Raw genomic sequence first — 18,995 nt, forward strand, 5'->3', positions numbered from 1 at the left:
ATCTCTCTGCCTTTAATCACACCTGTCAGGAATCAGCTGTGTTTCCTTTCAAAAGCTCAGTAATTAGAAATCATTTCCTGTATCCCCCCACAGTGTCTGGGTCTACCTGTTTAATGTCTGTCTGACCAGTGGCAGGTTTAGTTCTTGCTGACTGAACCTCATCCCTGATCATCAAGCATGGAGCTTAAATTAAATGTAATCATTTAGTGTGCAGTCATCATGATATTAATAAGTGTTTCCTGTTTGTTAGTGAACTGCAAAAGTGCTAGCTTGATATTAGAAAACAATTACCTTCTGGATTTAAATACACTATACAATGGCAGGCATCTTCTAGTGACTCTTTTCTCCCAAAATATTTGGTATAACATTGTGGTACATTGAGTCAAAGAAATAATAAAAAGAAACACTAGTCTTTGAGCAACGGGATCTGTGTTTGCAGTTAAATGTCAAAAAATGAAACTTGAGCCTTGCTTTACTGACATGCTCTCGCTAGGCATACTATTATTTCATTTTCTCAGTCAGCAAGGTGTGTATGCAGTGAGAGAGCCTGTATCTGTCTGAGTGGGGATTCCTTTTTTATTAATAAACGTTAATATGAATATTAAAATGAATAAATCAACCTGGCTTTTTCTGAAAAAATTTAAATTCTTTCCTCTTTAAATGTTTGCATTTATTAGTACTTGTACATCTGAAACTATTATGCAATATGTTGGATAAGTGTAATTGTGATGGCTGCCATGGTTACGATGAATCAGGCCAACTGGCAACATTCAGAGACAGAGGGAGGGAAAGAGATGAAGCCATAAGAGACAGTGATAAAGATCATGGAGAGATGGAGAGAGAGAGATGGAGAAGGGGGAGGGATGGAGAGAGAGAGAAATGGAGGTAGGGAGAGATGGATAGAGGGAGAGACAGAGATGGGGAGGGATGGATGGGGAGAGAGAGAGATGGAGGGAGGGAGAGAGAGATGGAGAGAGTGTGATAGAGAGTGAGAGAGAGCTACAAACATGGCCACGTGGTCACTCTGCATGCACAGGCATCGGATACAGGTTTACTTACCCTACTGTGTTTTCACCAGGTAAAACTTGGCACTGGTGTTGTGTTTATCTCACTGAGCTGAGGAACAGAGTGAGAACAGATTAATCTCTTAGTGACTTGGCAGGCTTTATTCACCACTCATCACTTCTGCTGTTGTTGATTTGAGCTGTAATTTGCAAGGAGAATGTAGATAAGCAGATTAATAGCATCTCATAGTACTGAATACTTTAGTTTTTCTTTCGTTTTGCAGAAAGTGACTACCTAGACCAATAGATCTATACCCAATCAATTCAAGTATGTTTCTCTAATGTTTACTGTTGTGTTGTTGCAGAGCATCTTTGTGCAGTTTCAGTACAGCTCAGAAAAGGTGTTGCCATCTGACGCTCTGCGTACGGCTCTGGCCAAGACGTTTCAGGATGAGCAACGCTTCCAGCTGGGCATCATGGACGACGCTGCTGAGTGCTTTGTAAGTGCCCTTAAAGCTTGGATTGTATTCAGAAATAGGTTACTGTTGAAGTGAAATCAAGAAGATGACTTAAACAGCACCATGTTTTTTAAACAGACACATAGGCTTGCTTTCTAAACTAACATAGTTTGCTATCAAATCAAGTGCAAAGAAATGAAGAAGTCATCAGGAGCGCACACACGTGTACAAAGTGTGCAAGTGTGGTGGGAGACATTTATGAGATTTAGTAGCCTCCCTTATCTAGAACAACTTACCTAATACTTATCTCATGTACAGTAAAGGTTTAAAGGCCAGACTCAACAGCCCAGCAGTCATAACTTGCTTCGATTTGAACTAGTAGTCCAACATCTTAACCACTGTGCTACGACTTCCCTGTCATGTGCCACTAATGTAGCATTCATTTAACTTGTATTGAATTTACCTCTGCATATTCAAACGAATTATTTCCAGAAGGACGTCCAGCACAGATGGGAATTTCCACAACATTGAGCTCAGCAATCGAGGAAAAAACGCTAATACGTATTAATAACTAAAGAGCACAGAAAAGATGCATGTTGAATAGAAACATTAATAGTACTCGTATAGTATGCGCACTAGCTGGTCAAAAGTATGTGGACACCCGACCAACACATCCATACGTGTTCTTCCCTGTACTGTTTCTACAAAGTTGGAAGCACACAATTGTCTTTGCTTTATAATTTCCCTTCAACGGAACAAAGAGGCCCAAATCTATGCCAGCAGGACAGTGCTTTTGTACACAAGACAATATTGTCTGTGGTTTGCTAAGGTTGTGTTTTCTATGACATGGTTTGCCAAGGTTGAAGTTGAAGTACTAAAGCCCTGACCTCAACCCTGCTGAACACCTTTGGGATGAACTGGAAGGCTGACTGCACCCCAGGCCTTCTCACCTGACATTACTAATGCTCTTGTGGCTGAATGAACACAAATCCTCACATGCTCTGAAATCTAGTGTAAGCCTTTCCAGTTGAGTGAAGGTTATTATAACAGCAAATGGAGCTAAATCTGGAATGTGATGTTCAACAAACACATACAGGTGTGATGGACAGATGTACACCACATTTTGGCCATACTGTATAGTCTATATATTAGTCTATATTTTAGGCCATATACTTTATATATAAATGTATTGCATATTTATAATTTTAAAGTTAAACAGAATTAAGCAGACTACAGTGTTGTGGTACAGTATTACGTTAAACATTAGCATTTTTACTAAACCCAAGATGGCTTTATTAAGAACCATGATCCATTAGAGCGTAATGAGCATTTCTACAATCATTCCAACATCCCCCAAAAAGAAAAAACTTAATTCGGTTCCTTTTTTTTTAAACACTTTTTTCCATCAATTCATTACGTGTCAAATTTGAAATGTGACTTTGTCTGATGAATTAATTTGCTCTGGTAGAAGAAATCCTGAAGACGTGTGTGCTCTTACAGCACAGCTCTGCTCTGTTTATTTTGGCTACCATTAATTCGCGCCTTGGGTCTGTCAAGGCGAGCAGAAGGAAAGGTCATGTTTGATCACTTGTCACCTCTCTGTTTTCTCTTTTTTTCCCCACTGAACTAGAGGTGAAGCTATTTTCTGCATTTTGTTACTGTGAGCTATGAGTATCTGGAGCAGCCGGACCCTGCTATCTCTGAGGCTGCTTTTCCTCAGTAATACTGGTCCTCTGCTCAGCGTACACATGTATAACATCTTTGAACAGCATTTTAGTTAACAGTTCAGCTCTCAGTGTGAAGAACAGGGCATCCTCCTGCTCCTCCACAGGGAGTAGTTAAACCAAATACCCCTTGATTGCTGGGATCAATATACATTAGGCGCTAAGGATAAATCGTCTCCGCTTCTTAGCACTTCTTTAAAGGCATGACCGGTAGATTCTTCATTTACTTAAACACAGTACAGCTTCTGGAGTTCTTCATATTGTTTATACCTGTTAGTATCCACTGACAGGACCAAAGAACAAGTCAAGAACAGTTTGTTTTGTTGGAAGTAGCTCTTGGCTGTTAGAAAGTGTCGCTTTGACTGACGTAAATTACTCTCTCTTTTTAATTTATAATAAAACAAATAGTATCTTGTTACTAAGCTAACAGTTTCTAGCTGGTCTTTCTCAAACATTGAGAACTACAACAATTTTTCTTAAGTTTGCAATCTATTAAATGACACTTTATTATCACAAAAAAAAAATCCTCCCATGATTTAATGTTAGCTACTATAAACTTTGGTCTGTTTTGTTAATCTCAGATTAGCTAGATCAGCAATTGTTGGATACAGAACTAAAATGAACCACTATCAAATGTTATAGGGAGTTAAATAGCACCTAACTATAGTAAAAACTCCCACTTGTAATAAAATGTGACTGACTATACGTCATGGAGAAATATTGATGGTTTACATTCATAGATAAAACACATTCATCTGTTCAAACTTTAACTTTCTCACCTTACTTTTACCTTTCTCACTTTTTTTTCTACACATCCCTCCAGCCTTGGGCTTCTAACACCACCCAAAGCTCACACACATACACATCCTATGAGAATTAGTTAGTTGGACTGCAGCTGGATGCCACTCTATGAACCTTGTGTTTTCCCTCTCACACTTGCATCGTATTCCTGGATAATAACCGAGGTTATAAAATATGCTCTATAACTGTTTGAACACTCATCTAAAATGGGGACTCACAGGGAGTTCAATGAAAGTGCACACAGTCCCACAGACACAGAAAGCACCCTCAGTCCCACAATGACTTGTTCACCGTCTTCCTCTATGCCTTTCTCAGGAGAACATCCTCATGCGTATCCACTTTCACATCGCTGATGAGAGCAAGGAGGACATCTGTACGGCAAAACACTGCATTCCACACCAGAAGTTTGCTATGACGCTCTTCGAGCAGGTGAGGCTCCAACTCATACTGTGTCCAGGGACAGTTTTCTGACAGTTTTTTTTTTTTTTACTTTTCTGGAAGCATGTTGTCGTATATAACATCCTTCTCTTTCCTTGTTGTATGGCGTTTTAAAGCTAGTGAAATGCACCATCTATAAATGCACTGATAATCACACTAGATACATGAATGAGCCGTGTTACACTCATTCTATTTATCGCCCTATTGCCTGTTTATCTCTAGTGTGTGTGTGGGAGCTGTGGAGCCTCATCAGATCCTCTGCCCTTCATTCAGATGGTGCACTACATCTCCACCACCTCTCTATGGTGAGTACAGCATTCTTTTCTTCTTATTAGGACATCAGGGTCAGCGCGCAGGGACAGCCCTGATATTATCAGTGATATGGTGCCATGGACAAGAGGCCCAATGACAGGGCTAGCTTGGCAGTGCAGATGCCTGAACCTCTGACCTTCTGATCAATAATCCTGATCTACCACTGCCCCTCTGGAGCAAATCAGTGATCAGTCACATCAACCTGTATCATAGCAGTTAGCAGAAAAATGAAGGAAGGCATTATCTGATGATTACAAGTGAATGGGACTTTTCCAGATAATGATGGCAGGGTTGTTCCTTACTGTGTATTGTGTTGGCCTGCCTGTGGCTAGGGCTAGAGGGCAATGGGGTTTTAGTGGGATAGGTTGGAGTCTCTAGGTTGTATCTGTGTCAGATAGATTGATGTGTCTTAATGCGGGGAAATGCATTTATTTATTTATTTTTTTTGTTGTTTGTTTGTTTGTTTGTTTGTTTATTACTAAAGTGGAGACATGGGTATGGGTGTGTTGTTTTTTTGTTTGTTTGTTTTTTTACTGAGACAAGTGGGCGTATCTAAGTGGAACAGGTGGGCCCGTATAGCTCCAAGACAGTACCTCAAAAGGTTTTTTAGTGGGTACTTAACATTTTAAAATTAGTTAAGTTTGCAGTTAAATAAATAAATATGTTTTCTTAAGTTACTTTGTTTTAGCTTGCTGTCTAGTTTTCACAGTCAACGTTAAGTACTTTTATGAATAATCCTTTTGGGAAAACATATTATTTTCACATTTATAAACATGACTTCTCTCACATGCTTCTTTCGACTTCTCATTCGAGTCCAGGCCAGAATTCATCTCAAATCAAATACTGTAGTATTTACAGCATCAACAAGAAGTTTTTTTTAATGGATATTCTATAGAAGTTGCAAACTTTAGTCAAATACAGAAATAATGTGTCAGGCACATTTTAGGTATCTGGAGAGTTTTATCAGTAATCTTAGCATTGTGGATATTTAATTATTGCTTCTTTTTTAGCTTTTCTAGGCAGATAGCATCTTCAAATGTGAAGATGGCTCATAACTAGTCACTGTGTTATTAGAGAAAATGATGATTTGTTGATTTGTTATAGACGTTTATATGTGGCACATCTCTATACAGATAAAATCCTGATTAGCAAGATGCATGGTTCGTAAGCCGAAGTGTATGGGTCATAGAAACTCTGGGCTCTTCTGCACTCTTTGGCTCTTGCTTCCTTCTGTCTCTGGAGATAAAGTGTAATGTTCTTATTTTAAAACGATCTATTCATTCTGTATCTTTATTTAATGACTTGCAAAAGCTATTACAAATGTGAAGCTAATAAATGGATCTGTAGCCCTGTAAAACACTACTGCACTGCATAGTGCCTGAGGGAAAGAAAAAAGTCATAGAAATCCAGAGAAAGCATCTCCCGATGGAGCAGATTTTCGATCATATCAGGTGGATTTTTCATTATAAGAACATATTGAATATATTGTACAGCCAGTGAATTGAATCCACACTCCATCACCCTTGCACCTGAACAAGGGACAGAGAATCCATTTCCAGACAGTAGTGTAGTATTTTCCGAAGGAGGACAAGCGCTGAAGCAAACCGAGTAAGCGTGTAGCCGACTTCAGAACAGAGACAGTGGGATGCGAGAGGGCTGGGATTTGTCCAGTGCAGACTCAGCATTACCTCAACACCTCACACAGAGAGAGCACATGGTGAAGAGCTCGGCCACATGCGCTGCAGGATATGATGGTGTATGATGGAATAAGAGAAGCAGGGGCGTTTTTACTGCGGTTCGAATGAAGAATGTGACTGTTCCTGTGGCAAAGACTGTAGTATTGCTGTAGCTGTGTGTGTGTGTGTGTGTGTGTGTGTGTGTGTGTGTGTGTGTGTGTGTGTGTGTGTGTGTGTGTGTGTGTGTGTGTGTGTGTGTGTGTGTGTGTGTTAACGTGCCCCCGGAAGCAATGTAATGGCAGTCACCTTGCAGGCATTGGCACACACATATATTATCACATACTAGCATACTCGTGCATTTAAACAAATCACACATTCATTATTATTATTTTTATTATTATTTTAGCATTATTATTGTGGGATATATGATCATGTTGACTTTGAGGGGACATGTAGCTGGTCCCCATAGATAGCCAAAGGTAAATAAAAATACCTCTACACATAGTAATATATATAAATATATGTGTGTGTGTTTGTTACAGTAACCAGGCCGTAAGGATGTTGGAGTGCAGGGAGAAGCCAACCCCTGACATGTTTGGGGAGCTGCTTAGAAACGCTAGCACCGTGGGAGACCTGCGCAACTGTCCTGTAAGTGCACATATATGTGCGTGCACACACACAGACAAACACTCACTCACTCACACACACACACACACACACACACACACACACACACACACACACACACACACACACACACACACACACACACACACCCCACTTTTACATTTGCCAATAATATCAGTGTGTGTGTTTGTGTATACACAGTGTTTTATGTGTTTGAGGATTCAAACAGTCAGCTTCATAACTATTGGTCTATTGGACTACCCACCAAAAATGAGGGATTCAATTATTTTTTTCATTTGCTTCATGATACCAGAGGCCAGGGTATTCTCTCTCTCTCTCTCTCTCTCTCTCTCTCTCTCTCTCTCTCTCTCTCTCTCTCTCCCTCTCACTCACTCTCTCTCTCACACACACTCACTCTCACTCTCTCGCTCTCTCTCACTCTCAAATCACAATTCCCATTACAGTCACTTGTTAATTACAAAGATGGAAGTGTGTGTTTAAAGATGGAAGTGTGTGAAAGATGGAAGTGTGTGTTGGATACTGCATGCTGCAGTATCCAAATCCAAAACTCAAAAAAGCAGATATCTTGTTCAAGAGAATTATAATCAGAAAACGTTGAACCAGAAATTGTGGCCTTAACTGCAATTATGCCAAAAGAAGGTCCTCATAAAGATAGTAATACAAGCGTAAAACGTATGAAGATGTGAGTGTGTTGCTCATGTATGCAGATTTGGCACAAACATCTGTGTAGCCTGTGAGCGGGGAAGTTCCTGGTTGTGAGGACTTGTTGTCATCCACTAACATACTGACATAACCCTCAAAATAAAAAATAAAAACTAAACCACACAACACACACGTCTCTGTTTAAATAAAGTGCTAACGTAATGGGTTTATGTTTTGGTTAATCAAATAAGTTTGGTTCCAGTCTTCTCTTCAGTAATCTGTTAATCTCAGCAGTCAGTATCGCTATTTTGCAAAGTAACACTCATTTCCATCTGACTTCATGTTGCTTACAGGGTAACTGTGGAGAAAAGCTTCGTATTCGCCGTGTGCTCATGAACTCTCCTGAGATCATCACCATCGGCCTGGTGTGGGACTCGGAAAACTCAGACCTCGCTGAGGATGTCATCCATAGCCTGGGCACCATCCTGCGTCTCGGAGACGTAAGACACACACTACACACACTTGCATATTCTGTTTAGCTCATTATTGTGTACCACCTCCATGTAAATTACTCCCCCAGCATAGACTCTGGCATTAAAATGAGTGACTGGTAAAACATTACTTTCTGCACCCAGACCTCTATCTGTTGTCAGACAGAAGACAGCAGCCAAGTAACATTTTACAACTCTCCTTGCTCTAATGTTAGACTGAGATCTGGGTCAGATGGTGTAGTCCATCGTGACTTATAAATAATAATTTCATTATGAATCTAATAACAGAATTTATTAAGTACCGACTGACTGGCTTCCTGAGCAACTCTGATGTGAAACGTATAGCGCATGATGCTTTAAGAAGCTTTTTGTCCCGTGTCTCATGCAAGATGCTCGTCTTCATCACATGCTCATACTCGTTATAATCCACTGTTGATCGTTATACCGCCTCCCGTTTGTTCTAGATTTTGATACATGGTCTTTTAAAAGTATGGTGTCAAGCTCCCTGCTACTTTGGCCTTTAGCAAAGCCACTGTGTAACATTTAAAAATGCTTACAAACGGAACTCATTATGTTCAAGACCTTTAAATGTTGCAGGGGCTCTGTGTGTGTCTGTCTGTCTGTCTGTCTGTCTGTGTGGGTCCGTCTGTGGGTCCGACTGTCTTTGTGCATGTGTCTGTGTTCGTGTATGTTCATTTGTGCGTGTGTGTGTGTCTGTGTGCCTGTGTCTGTCTGCATGTGTGTGCATGTGTCTGTCTGTGTGCATGTGTTTGTATGGACATACACATGAGGGTGTGGGTTGACCGGTCATCGTTTGTGTGTGGATGTGTATGTATGCATGTACAGGTGAGTGGTGTTCTTTTTGCTGGGTATGTATGAATAACCCTGTACTTGCTCTTATCTCACAGCTCTTCTCCAGGGTGACTGAGGAGAAGGCCAGGAAGGCAGAGCTCTACCTAGTGGGCATGGTGTGTTACTACGGCAAGCACTACTCCACTTTCTTCTTCCAGACCAAGATCCGGAAATGGATGTATTTTGATGATGCGCATGTCAAAGAGGTACAGTTTTTACTGTATACAGACAGTTTTTCTTGTATACAGACTATTTTCAATAGTGTAATTGTGCAGTTTTTCCTGTGTGGATGCCTCATGACATCATTTCTGTACATATACTTTATTAACTCTTCTTTACTAATGTAATGTAACAAGCTTATCAACATATTCTTCTTATTCTCCCTTTTATCACCTGGTTTCTGAGGAGAGGTAGCTATGATGAGGTAACGGAACGTCACTAAGGGTTTGGCTTTTGTTGTGCAAGAACAGGGTAAGAAGATGTTGGCAGAATTATGATCGAGCTGCATTGGATACGTTCCTGATACAAACACCTCATTTTAATACAAACTGATTTTTTTTTTTTTGTACCTTTGCTATAAGTGCTTGTTTTTGTAGGGTTTGTGGTCACATGAGTTGCTCTTGATGGTTAGCAGGTCATAAGATCATGGCAGACATTTTAGCTGTAACTGTAAAGTACCCCAGAAAGTCTTAAACTCTCAGGAATGCTGCTTCTACTGGGATTTTTGAAAAAGGTAAAATACGGGGTATTTCCAGGGATGTACATGCACAAGGCTGTGACCATGAATTACATACATGACTGATTTAGACAAGGCCAAAATCCCAGAGATACAGTGCTAATAATTACATTATCCCAATTCCCATGTACAACTAACCCCATATGAATAGGGCTATGGAAACAATATTTTACTGTTAAACAGTGTTATTAAAATATTTTAAAGACTTTAAAGGGCATTATTTATTTGTTTATTTATTTGTTTATTTGTTTGTTTATTTATTTATTTATTTAAGTATTACTTTATACCTTTAATTGAGCTCATATGTGGACTCTTGTTGCTGAATTGATCAGAAATAATCAACTTTTCCTGAATGTATTTTTTTTTTTTAATGACAAGCAATTTTACAGTAATACTAACAATCTGTCCTGTTTAACATACAGACCCATCTAAAGGTATTGAAACTGCAAGGCCAGTTCGTTTATTCTTGCTATAGTCTGAAGACATTTAGGATTGAGATCATAAGATGAATATGAGTGGAGAATTTCCTGATATTTAGATTTCTAAGTTGTTAGTGTTGAATACCTTAGAAGACTGCACTTTCTGGATATTTAAAGGATATTCAAGCATTTACTAAATTTGAAATCAATCCCGATTGAGGTAACATTTACAGCTGATGAAAAAGGGGGAATTTTTACTGTGGTGAAAATTCACATTAAGAATTCTCTCTGAAATTCTCTCAGTCTGATGTAAACATAAATGGTTTAAATATCTAATAAAAAAAACCTGTATAATTTAGTACTGTAAAATGTATATTCTGAGAATAGAGTACAGTAGAATTGCCCTGTGCAGGCAGATTACTCAGACAGTATACAGTTGTAGAGCGGTGGGATTGATCAGCTACATGCTGGGTGGTTTGGAGAAGCTTGAATCGACTTGTTATCCCTGGGATTTTAAGCCTGTTATTCTACAGAACCACAAAAGCAAGGGTATAATTCAAACCTGACAGATGGCCACTGGTACATAGTACTCACAGGCAAGATGTTTTCCTGTGGCAGAGTGTTTGTGTGAGTGAACAGCTGTCAGTCCTCTTTAATCCTCACTGTAATTGCTGTGCACCTCAATGTTATTTTGGGACTCATGACCACATTTAATGAGATCAACATGATGAACCCAGTCAGGGTTAGTGGAAAAGTATCTGGTTATAATGACTCATTTACTAAAGTGGATTTTCTGACTGCATGGTCACATTAAATGGCTTGTGGATCATCCCTGAACTGACCAGTTCATTCAGTCAGTCATTCTGATTGTCTGTCTCTCTCTCTCTCTCTCTCTCTCTGTCTGTCTGTCTGTCTGTCTGTCTCTCTCTCTCTCTCTCTCTCTCTCTCTCTGTGTGTCTGTCTGTCTCTCTCTCTCTCTCTCTCTCTCTCTCTCTCTCTCTCTCTCTCTCTGTGTCTGTCTGTCTCTCTCTCTCCCTCTCCCTCTCCCTCTCCCTCCCTCCCTCCCTCCAGGACACCAGTACACCATAGGGCTTAAATTACAGCTACTGTTGTAGATACAAAAAATGTATCCTTATCTATAACTTTATAATTAAACACCAAAACCAGTGTTCTTGGGTTAACCCAACCTCTAAAGCACACAAAGATCTCTACATATTGCTAACATACATATTAATAAGGACATCGTTGGGGAAAATGCTGTTGTAAGAGGGGATGAAGTGGTTGGGGATGAAGTGGTTGTACCTAAATAGTTCATTCCACAGACTGCTCTGAATAGGATACAGTAATGGATTCACCACAGAACTAAAGTCAATAGAAAGAAACTAATCAGAAAGCCCGCAGTCTGGTGTTGTACAATACAGACATGCATTGTGGTTTGGGTTTAGCAGGACATTTCTGCAGTAACATTCTTGACCCAGGACAGTTGCACACGAAGCAGTTTCTCTTTTTTTTTGTTTGGATTCATCAGGCCAGTGTATGGGCACAGGGGCAGCATGTGAGTTGCAAAACAAGGATATCCCTCTATTGTTTATCCCCTCCAGCTGGACAGCAGTGGGGTGTGGTTTGCACAGGGTTTACTCTCTCTCTCTCTCTCTCTCTCTCTCTCTCTCTCTCTCTCTCTCTCTCTCTCTCTCTCTGTTTCTCTCTCTCTCTTTCTCTCTCACACACACACACATCTCTTTCTCCTGGGTTGTTTTCATGTCCTGTCTTCATGTGTCTATGGAAGGAGCTGAGAGGAAATCGGTTTAGGAAAACCTTACATCAGGGTAAGGTCTGGTTAAAAAAATAGGATTTCTTATCCGGCTTCTAAAATAAACTTCGGAACTGCGTAACGATTTTCTCACCATTGAGATATTCCTGCGCGTAAAAAAATGCTGCTTTTTATAGCATTCTTAATTGTCAAAATTTGAGCTGAGTTCAACAGTCTCTGTTCTTGTGCACCCTGAACCTTCCTCGCGTTGTCTCCCTCACAGATTGGGCCGAAATGGAGGGATGTGGTGTCTCGTTGTATAAAGGGTCATTACCAGCCACTACTGCTTCTCTACGCTGACCCACGCGGCACTCCGGTGTCTGTGCAAGACTTGACCTCTCGCTTGGACCTTCACCACTACACCAAAACCTACTACGACAGCGAGGACTCTGGTAAATCAGCTGCTAACTGCAGTTTTATGTCACAAATACAACCGGGGGTATAAGCATAATTCTTTAGCTCTTTAGTAAAGGCCAAGCCTGAAATGTTGACATTTCTTACAGTTGGTTCTTTTTTCCTCAGTTTAAGTAATGGCCAGTGTTTTTACATCAGTACTCTGGAATTTGCACATCCAGATGTTTTATATTTGAAAGAAATAGCATTCTATCTGCTTATTTTACTGTGCTTAACTTTATCTTACTTCTGCTTTTGTCTTAGTTCTGTAAATTTTTCATCATCATGTCATTTATTTGTTTGTTTGTTTGTTTGTTTGTTTTTTCCCTCAGGTCGCGAGCCTTCAATTTCGAGCGACACACGAACAGACTCCTCAACAGACAGCTACAGCTATAAACATTCTTACTCACACCACGAGTCCATGGCCTCACACTTCTCGTCAGACTCCCAGGGTACCATCGTTTGCAACCCTGAAAACGGCGCATCACGCAGCAGTCTTGATACTACGGGTACTCGATACTACGTCCGAACACAACCCGATACGCACATACTCTCATGCTTGTTCTAAAAATATTTTTTAAATATATAGATAAAATATAGAATCATAAATTAAAAAAAAAATACATATTTACAAAAGGCCTAGTCAATGAATGAGACTAAAACCATAGTCACAGTCAAGCATTTTCAAACTCTATGACCTGAGCATTTTATGACTGTACTTCTCTCCTTGATTTTTAATGCAAAGGCCCTCTGACTGACAGTGAGCCTGCTCAGCGTCACACCCCTAGAAAAAGTGGGACCACAGACAGGAAGAGTGGCGTCGTGGACAGGAAGAGGAGTGCCAGCCGACCCCGCCGATTTGACGAAAGAAGTCGAGCGTGTAAAACTGACGAGGTGTCTTCTGCGGGATACCACAGTGAGGGTATGCAGCATAACACACAAAGTAGAGGGTTAATGCAGGAAAGATCTATCAGGAAGTACAGCACAACACCAGACATGTTGAAAAATGTGAAGCTGATAACAGTCTGAGATCAGCAGCCGATTAGTGACTGAATTGGGCTTGATGGATTTGTGTGGATTTGTACTTGTTTGTCATTATTATATGTACTTGTCCCTCTTGTCTTTTTTATAATCCTTTCAGGTGAGACACTGAAAGAGCAACAGGTCCCACGGGGCACCCCTAAACCCTGCTCTAGCCGTTTACGGGACTTTAAAGAGAGCATGAGCAGCATCATCCTGAGCCGGCCGCAATCCGCCGACAGCACCAGCAGCGAGTCCAAGTCCAGCTCCGGTGGAGGACGATATAGGCCAGCCTGGAAACCACGCCGAGACGCTCTTAATATCGACAGCATCTTCGGCAGAGACAGACGCAAGCAGGCCGGCTACGCACCACTGGGCACCGTATTACCTGAGGATCCCAACCAAAAGGGAGCACTGACAGGCTCAATGGTTCAAATGGGTTTCGGTGCCAGTTCTGCATCCAAGACACTGCCATCATCTCAAGGCAAGAGGATGGAACCCCCTCGTCTCATCCAGAGGATGGAGAGTGGGTATGAAAGCAGTGAGAGAAACAGCAACAGTCCTGTGAGCCTGGACATCCCCATTAATGAGGGAGCTGTGAACGGATTACACGGGTATTCACACACACACACACACACACACACACACACACACACACACACACACACACACACACACCTCCAGTCAATACAGTTGTTAAACTACCTTAAAAAACAGCAGCAAACAGATAGTAAGCAAAGTGCAATACAACAATTTTAAATGATTTCAATATAAAGATATAAAGCAAGGCTCTGAAACAGAACAAGAAATCATTTATTTATAGTGATAAACTATATAGCAATAATGATTATAGCGATATTCTTACACTTTTGCCATTTTAATTAAGCACCTGTCTAAATCATTGTCATACTTTTTTTTTGTTTTGTTATTTAATATATTTCATTTAATATATTGACTATAAAAGGTGAAATGTATTTTCTACACTTAAATAAGGCCCAGTGCTGTTCTAAATGCAGGGAGAAATTGCTTGTAGTTGTACAACAGACACAGGTACAGGTGCTAGCATGAGTTTAGCTTAGCTCACAAAGGCACAGATGTTTGATTGCAGCTGGTCATACAGCACATATTGCAGGCACACTTACTGATCCTGGCTTCTCTTACGCTTCCGTCCCAGTGTAAAAGACACAGGTTTGATAAAGCCTCCTTCCGGCGTCAGCCCCCCGTGGAAGAGTGTACAGAAGTCGAAAAGCAGCAGCTCCCTCCTGCAGGATGTCAAAGCCTCCATTAGAGGAACCAGTCATATGAGCCCAGGTGTGTCATTTCTACTGTATATGTATATGTGCATTATTTTAATGCAATTGAATTTAATTGAATGTCAAATTTGATTTGATGTAACCAAACTTTTGGGGACATTTTCTCTCTCTCTCTCTCTCTCTCTCTCTCTCTCTCTCTCTCTCTCTCTCTCTCTCTCTCTCTCTCTCTCTATCTATCTATTTCTGATTGATTGATTATTTGTTTCTTTGTTTATTTTATTAAAAAGTGTTTGGTTAAGGTTAAGTGTGGGCATGTTATTATTTAGCTACAGGAACACAAAGACTTAATTAGAAACATTGGTTTGCAGCCTCAGAGGCACGAAGTGAGCTTGACGAGCTCCAGGAGGAGGTGGCGCGAAGGGCAAAAGAGGAGGAGCTTCAGAGAAGGAAGGAAAAAGAGAACGAAGCAGCGATGGGCTTCAACCCCAAACCCAGCAAGTTCATGGACCTGGATGAGCTGCAGAACCAAGGTTAGAGTCTTAACAGGGCTAAACAGCTGGGGCATCTGTGGGGCTTTACTGCCGCTTGTGGCTGCTTGTGTGTGTGTGTATGCACTAACCAGTCATGTTTGTGGATCACTAACATCTTACTGCCTGTGCACGAGTGTGTAGGTGTGCGGGTTTCCGGGCTTCAGTGTGATGCAGTGCTTTGTGGTGCGTGTAATCTGCAGGTAAAGGGGACGGCTTTGAGCGGTGTGTGCTGGACGCTGAAGCTTTGTTAGATCAGTCTCTGAGGTTGGAGCAAGCAGGCGAGGTCGCTGCCGCACTCTCTGTGGTTAACGAAGCTGTGTGTAAGTAGCACTAACCTACCTTCAGAATCCTGTCCTCCACATGTGTCATCTTCACCACCAGTTTGTCTATATGTGTAGCAAATAAACTGTGTGTGTTTGTTTCCTTTATCTGGTTTCGAGTAATGCAGTCTTTGTACACTTTTAATTGTACAACACACGCATTGCTGTATCATCCTTTTCAAAAACGATGGTTTGTCTTGAAGGAGAGTGTAAGTCTGTGATCTGTGTATCTTTATCTAATCCGTACTGAGCAAAATGGCAAAAACATGTTTTTTATGATTAGAGTTTTGTTTTTCCACAGCTAGTTTTAGAAATCCTAGTATACGCATGGCTCACGCAGACATTTTATGACTTAGTGGCGGAATAAAAAATGACTATATTAAACTCTATGAAACGATTCTGTAATACTATGGTGATTGGGGTTCGGACAATTTACTGTCCCTCTGTCATTCTGTGATATGAATGTGGCTTTACGCACAAACGCGCTGATAATTCTCAAGACGTGTCGGACACATCTACATTGAATGTTTGACTATTTTAAACTTTGAGGAAGCGTTTAAAAATGTCCCCAAAGGGAATCTATTCATTATAATTTTTAAATGAGAATACAGCTTGAGATGCTTCTCTGAGCTGCACCTTCCCTGGACATCGTCACTAGTTGTCATAGTAATTCTCCTGGAGTCACGGACGAGCTTAGCCATGAATCTGAAGTTAGCTTTTCTCTCAGGGTTTTTAATCAGCCTATGCGTGCAATGATCTGCATTTCTTCTTTTTTAAGTACAAGTTAAAGTACAAAACAAACCCCACTACATGCTAAGATCTTTCAGTTTTATGTCCTAAACTCTCTCGTAGAATGTCTTGGAGCAGATAGTGATGGGGAAGAAGTTCTCAAAGCATCTTCACTTCTCTGCTGTCATATTATATAAAATGAGGCAGTAGTTGTCATGGGAACGGGAGGCCAGGGCATTAGCTCTATGGCAGCTTCTTAATATGCTTCTTTGTCAACACGTGTCTGTGTGTCATCGCTGCGGTCAGATCCGTCTTACTTTCAGCCCTTGGCTTAATGCTGGGTGTGTTCTGCTTCTGTTTCTATGTATGAATATTTATGTATAACATTCCTAAACACACACAAAGCTTTCTGTTCTTGCCATTTGTGTGTTGCATCAACCTTTCTCCTACGTGTTCAACAAGCTCCCCTGTGCACTTAGTAAAATCTTTATCAGCTTTTCTGAGCTCACAAGAAAATGTACATTGGAATTATTAAAGCTTGGAGGGATTTTTTTAAAATTTTTGAATCACTATTTATTTATTTATTTAGTTTTGGATTCAGTCTACAGTTTATTTTAAGTTTATTCCATGGCTAAATGCAACTCATTTTAATTTTACAAAATTAACATTCATCACAATTTAACTTTTTTATTTTATTTTTTCTCTGGAAGGGTTTTAACATTTGTACAGGTTTACAGTATCAAATTTTCCAGCATTCTCCCTTCTTTCCCTCAGTGTGAGACTTTATTTGACACCAAATATATGTTTGCATGCATCCCATGACAAAACTTTTCTTTTTCTGCATCTTTTTATCCATTTATTTCTTTTTTTTTTTTTTTTTTTTCTTTCTTTCATTTTGTGTTTGCTACTGAAGCTAAACTCAGGCATGCCATGCATGAAGGCAGTGCTAACGGACAGGGCAGGACAGTGGCTGAGGCCCGACTGCAAAAGTGTATGAGGAGGGCGCGAGGCCTGCAGCAGCGCATGCAGCAGCAGGAGAAACAGCAACAGCAGCAGCAAGAGGAGAAGGAGGAGGAGGAGAGGGAGGAAGAGCAGAAGCAAAAACTGCCTTTCAGGTACCTGCTGCTGGCTCTGATCTGTGTGCGTGTGTGTATGGACACACTCCAACCGGAGCGCCTGCACATGCACCTCTGTAGGAAATGACAAGCTGCGTAATTAAGATGATTGACAGGAGAGGAATAAGGGGAAAAGACACCAGGTTTTACTGTTGGTTGTGTCGGTTGCACAGGGGACGGCATTACATCATTTATGTAAATCGAGAGGCGTGTTTCTACTGAGGTTCTCAAACTTTTCTGAGGAACTATAATGTTCTGAACACACACAGTTCCTGGTTTGCTGTTCCACAGTGGTGCAGCAACTGTGGCCAAAAACAAGTGAAAAGTTAAGACTGTCAGGTTGGGTTTCATTTTGCTTTTCCCTGCAAACTGTAAAACAAATGAATAAATAAATGAACACATGAATAAGACCAAAGCTTTCCTAATCGATTACTAGCTAAATGAAGTATCTTTAAATGAGTAGATTATGTAAAACTGGCATTTGACTAATCAGTGACATTTAGTAAGACACACTGATTTCTTTTCTCAGTTAAAATAACTACTTCGAAACTGGTACTGAAAGATTGTGTGAGTATTTTGGCCTATGAATGTAGAAGCCCTAGTTCCTCAGGTGTAACTGAACCTGAAGTTCTTGGGTTCCTGCAGGGGAAATGCGCCTAAACACTGAACAATAGACTGTCTCATTCGCTGCCATTAGTTTACATGGAAGTATGTGTGTACTTGTTAATGTAGGATAAGTTGTCATTTTAATTTCTTTTTTATTTTCTAGTGAGCAGCCTGTCAAGATCCAAATACTTCTGACAGAAGCTCAAGAGGAGGTTGTGGATGCGGTCTCAGAATCATTAGGCCCACCATTATCATCCCCCATAAAGCCCCATTCCCCTGCTCCATCCACTCCTGATCTTTCCATCTCCTACTTGAGAGAGAGCCCTGAACGTCCTTCATCCACCGATAACCTGCAGCGTCTACACTCTCACTCAGACTCACCGGAGCGTTCCTCTTCTTCTGCTTGTTCAACCTGTAAACCCAATGCCAGCCCTGTGCCTGCGTTCACAGTAAACGGTGCCCCCCACATGCCTTCACAAGTCAGAGACAAGCCCGAAGCTCACACACATGGGCACAATCATCACCCACCTGTGTCCCGGAGTATCAGCGTCCCTCGCTCTTCCTCTTCCTCTGACCACTACAACTTAGAGGAGAAGCCACAGATGCTCTACTCGTATCAGTCACCCCTCTTCAACCATCTACCTCCACAGCACCCTGATATCGCTCCACCTGCACAGAATTCTATACCATCTTCTGCTTCATCTGCTTGCCACATACCATGCTCCAACTCACCGGCCAGACCTATGCCTGTAGAGCGCTGGGCTGAAAACGTCACCAGATACTACAACTCTCAAAATGCTTCGCAGCCATGTGGCTCACCTTGTGAAGAATTGTCTGAACTTGACTCACTCTACAGAGCCAGCTTGCGGGCTCCCAGCAAACCCAGAGGCTCTTGCGGGCCCAGTCCACTCCACACTGGAAGACAAGGTATTCAATTACTACAAGAAAAACACTCAAGGTTCAAGGGTCAGGTATGAAAGGGGCATCTTATGAGGGATACTGCAGCTTAGAAATTGAA

General features: G+C 41.0%; 1 protein-coding gene across 5 annotated transcripts in view; it reads left to right on the forward strand.

Annotated features, from left to right (window-relative positions):
* usp54a (ubiquitin specific peptidase 54a) overlaps positions 1-18,995 on the forward strand; it is a 57,974-nt gene that overhangs the window by 31,839 nt on the left and 7,140 nt on the right. For 3 of the 5 annotated variants that reach the window (XM_027174965.2, XM_027174967.2, XM_027174966.2), the window contains exons 4-18: positions 1,370-1,504; positions 4,303-4,416; positions 4,648-4,730; positions 6,956-7,061; positions 8,057-8,203; positions 9,103-9,252; positions 12,235-12,403; positions 12,737-12,913; positions 13,150-13,326; positions 13,546-14,038; positions 14,599-14,735; positions 15,046-15,207; positions 15,408-15,527; positions 17,170-17,371; positions 18,141-18,904. In XM_027174965.2, coding sequence (XP_027030766.1) covers positions 1,370-1,504; positions 4,303-4,416; positions 4,648-4,730; positions 6,956-7,061; positions 8,057-8,203; positions 9,103-9,252; positions 12,235-12,403; positions 12,737-12,913; positions 13,150-13,326; positions 13,546-14,038; positions 14,599-14,735; positions 15,046-15,207; positions 15,408-15,527; positions 17,170-17,371; positions 18,141-18,904 — 3,136 coding nt within the window. Of the gene's footprint in view, positions 1-1,369; positions 1,505-4,302; positions 4,417-4,647; positions 4,731-6,955; positions 7,062-8,056; positions 8,204-9,102; positions 9,253-12,234; positions 12,404-12,736; positions 12,914-13,149; positions 13,327-13,545; positions 14,039-14,598; positions 14,736-15,045; positions 15,208-15,407; positions 15,528-17,169; positions 17,372-18,140; positions 18,905-18,995 lie in introns of those variants that run through there. The other 2 variants (XM_047812230.1, XM_047812229.1) reach the window with 2 other exon arrangements.

This window comes from Tachysurus fulvidraco, chromosome 4, assembly GCF_022655615.1.
Source record: "Tachysurus fulvidraco isolate hzauxx_2018 chromosome 4, HZAU_PFXX_2.0, whole genome shotgun sequence".
NCBI lineage: Eukaryota > Metazoa > Chordata > Actinopteri > Siluriformes > Bagridae > Tachysurus > Tachysurus fulvidraco.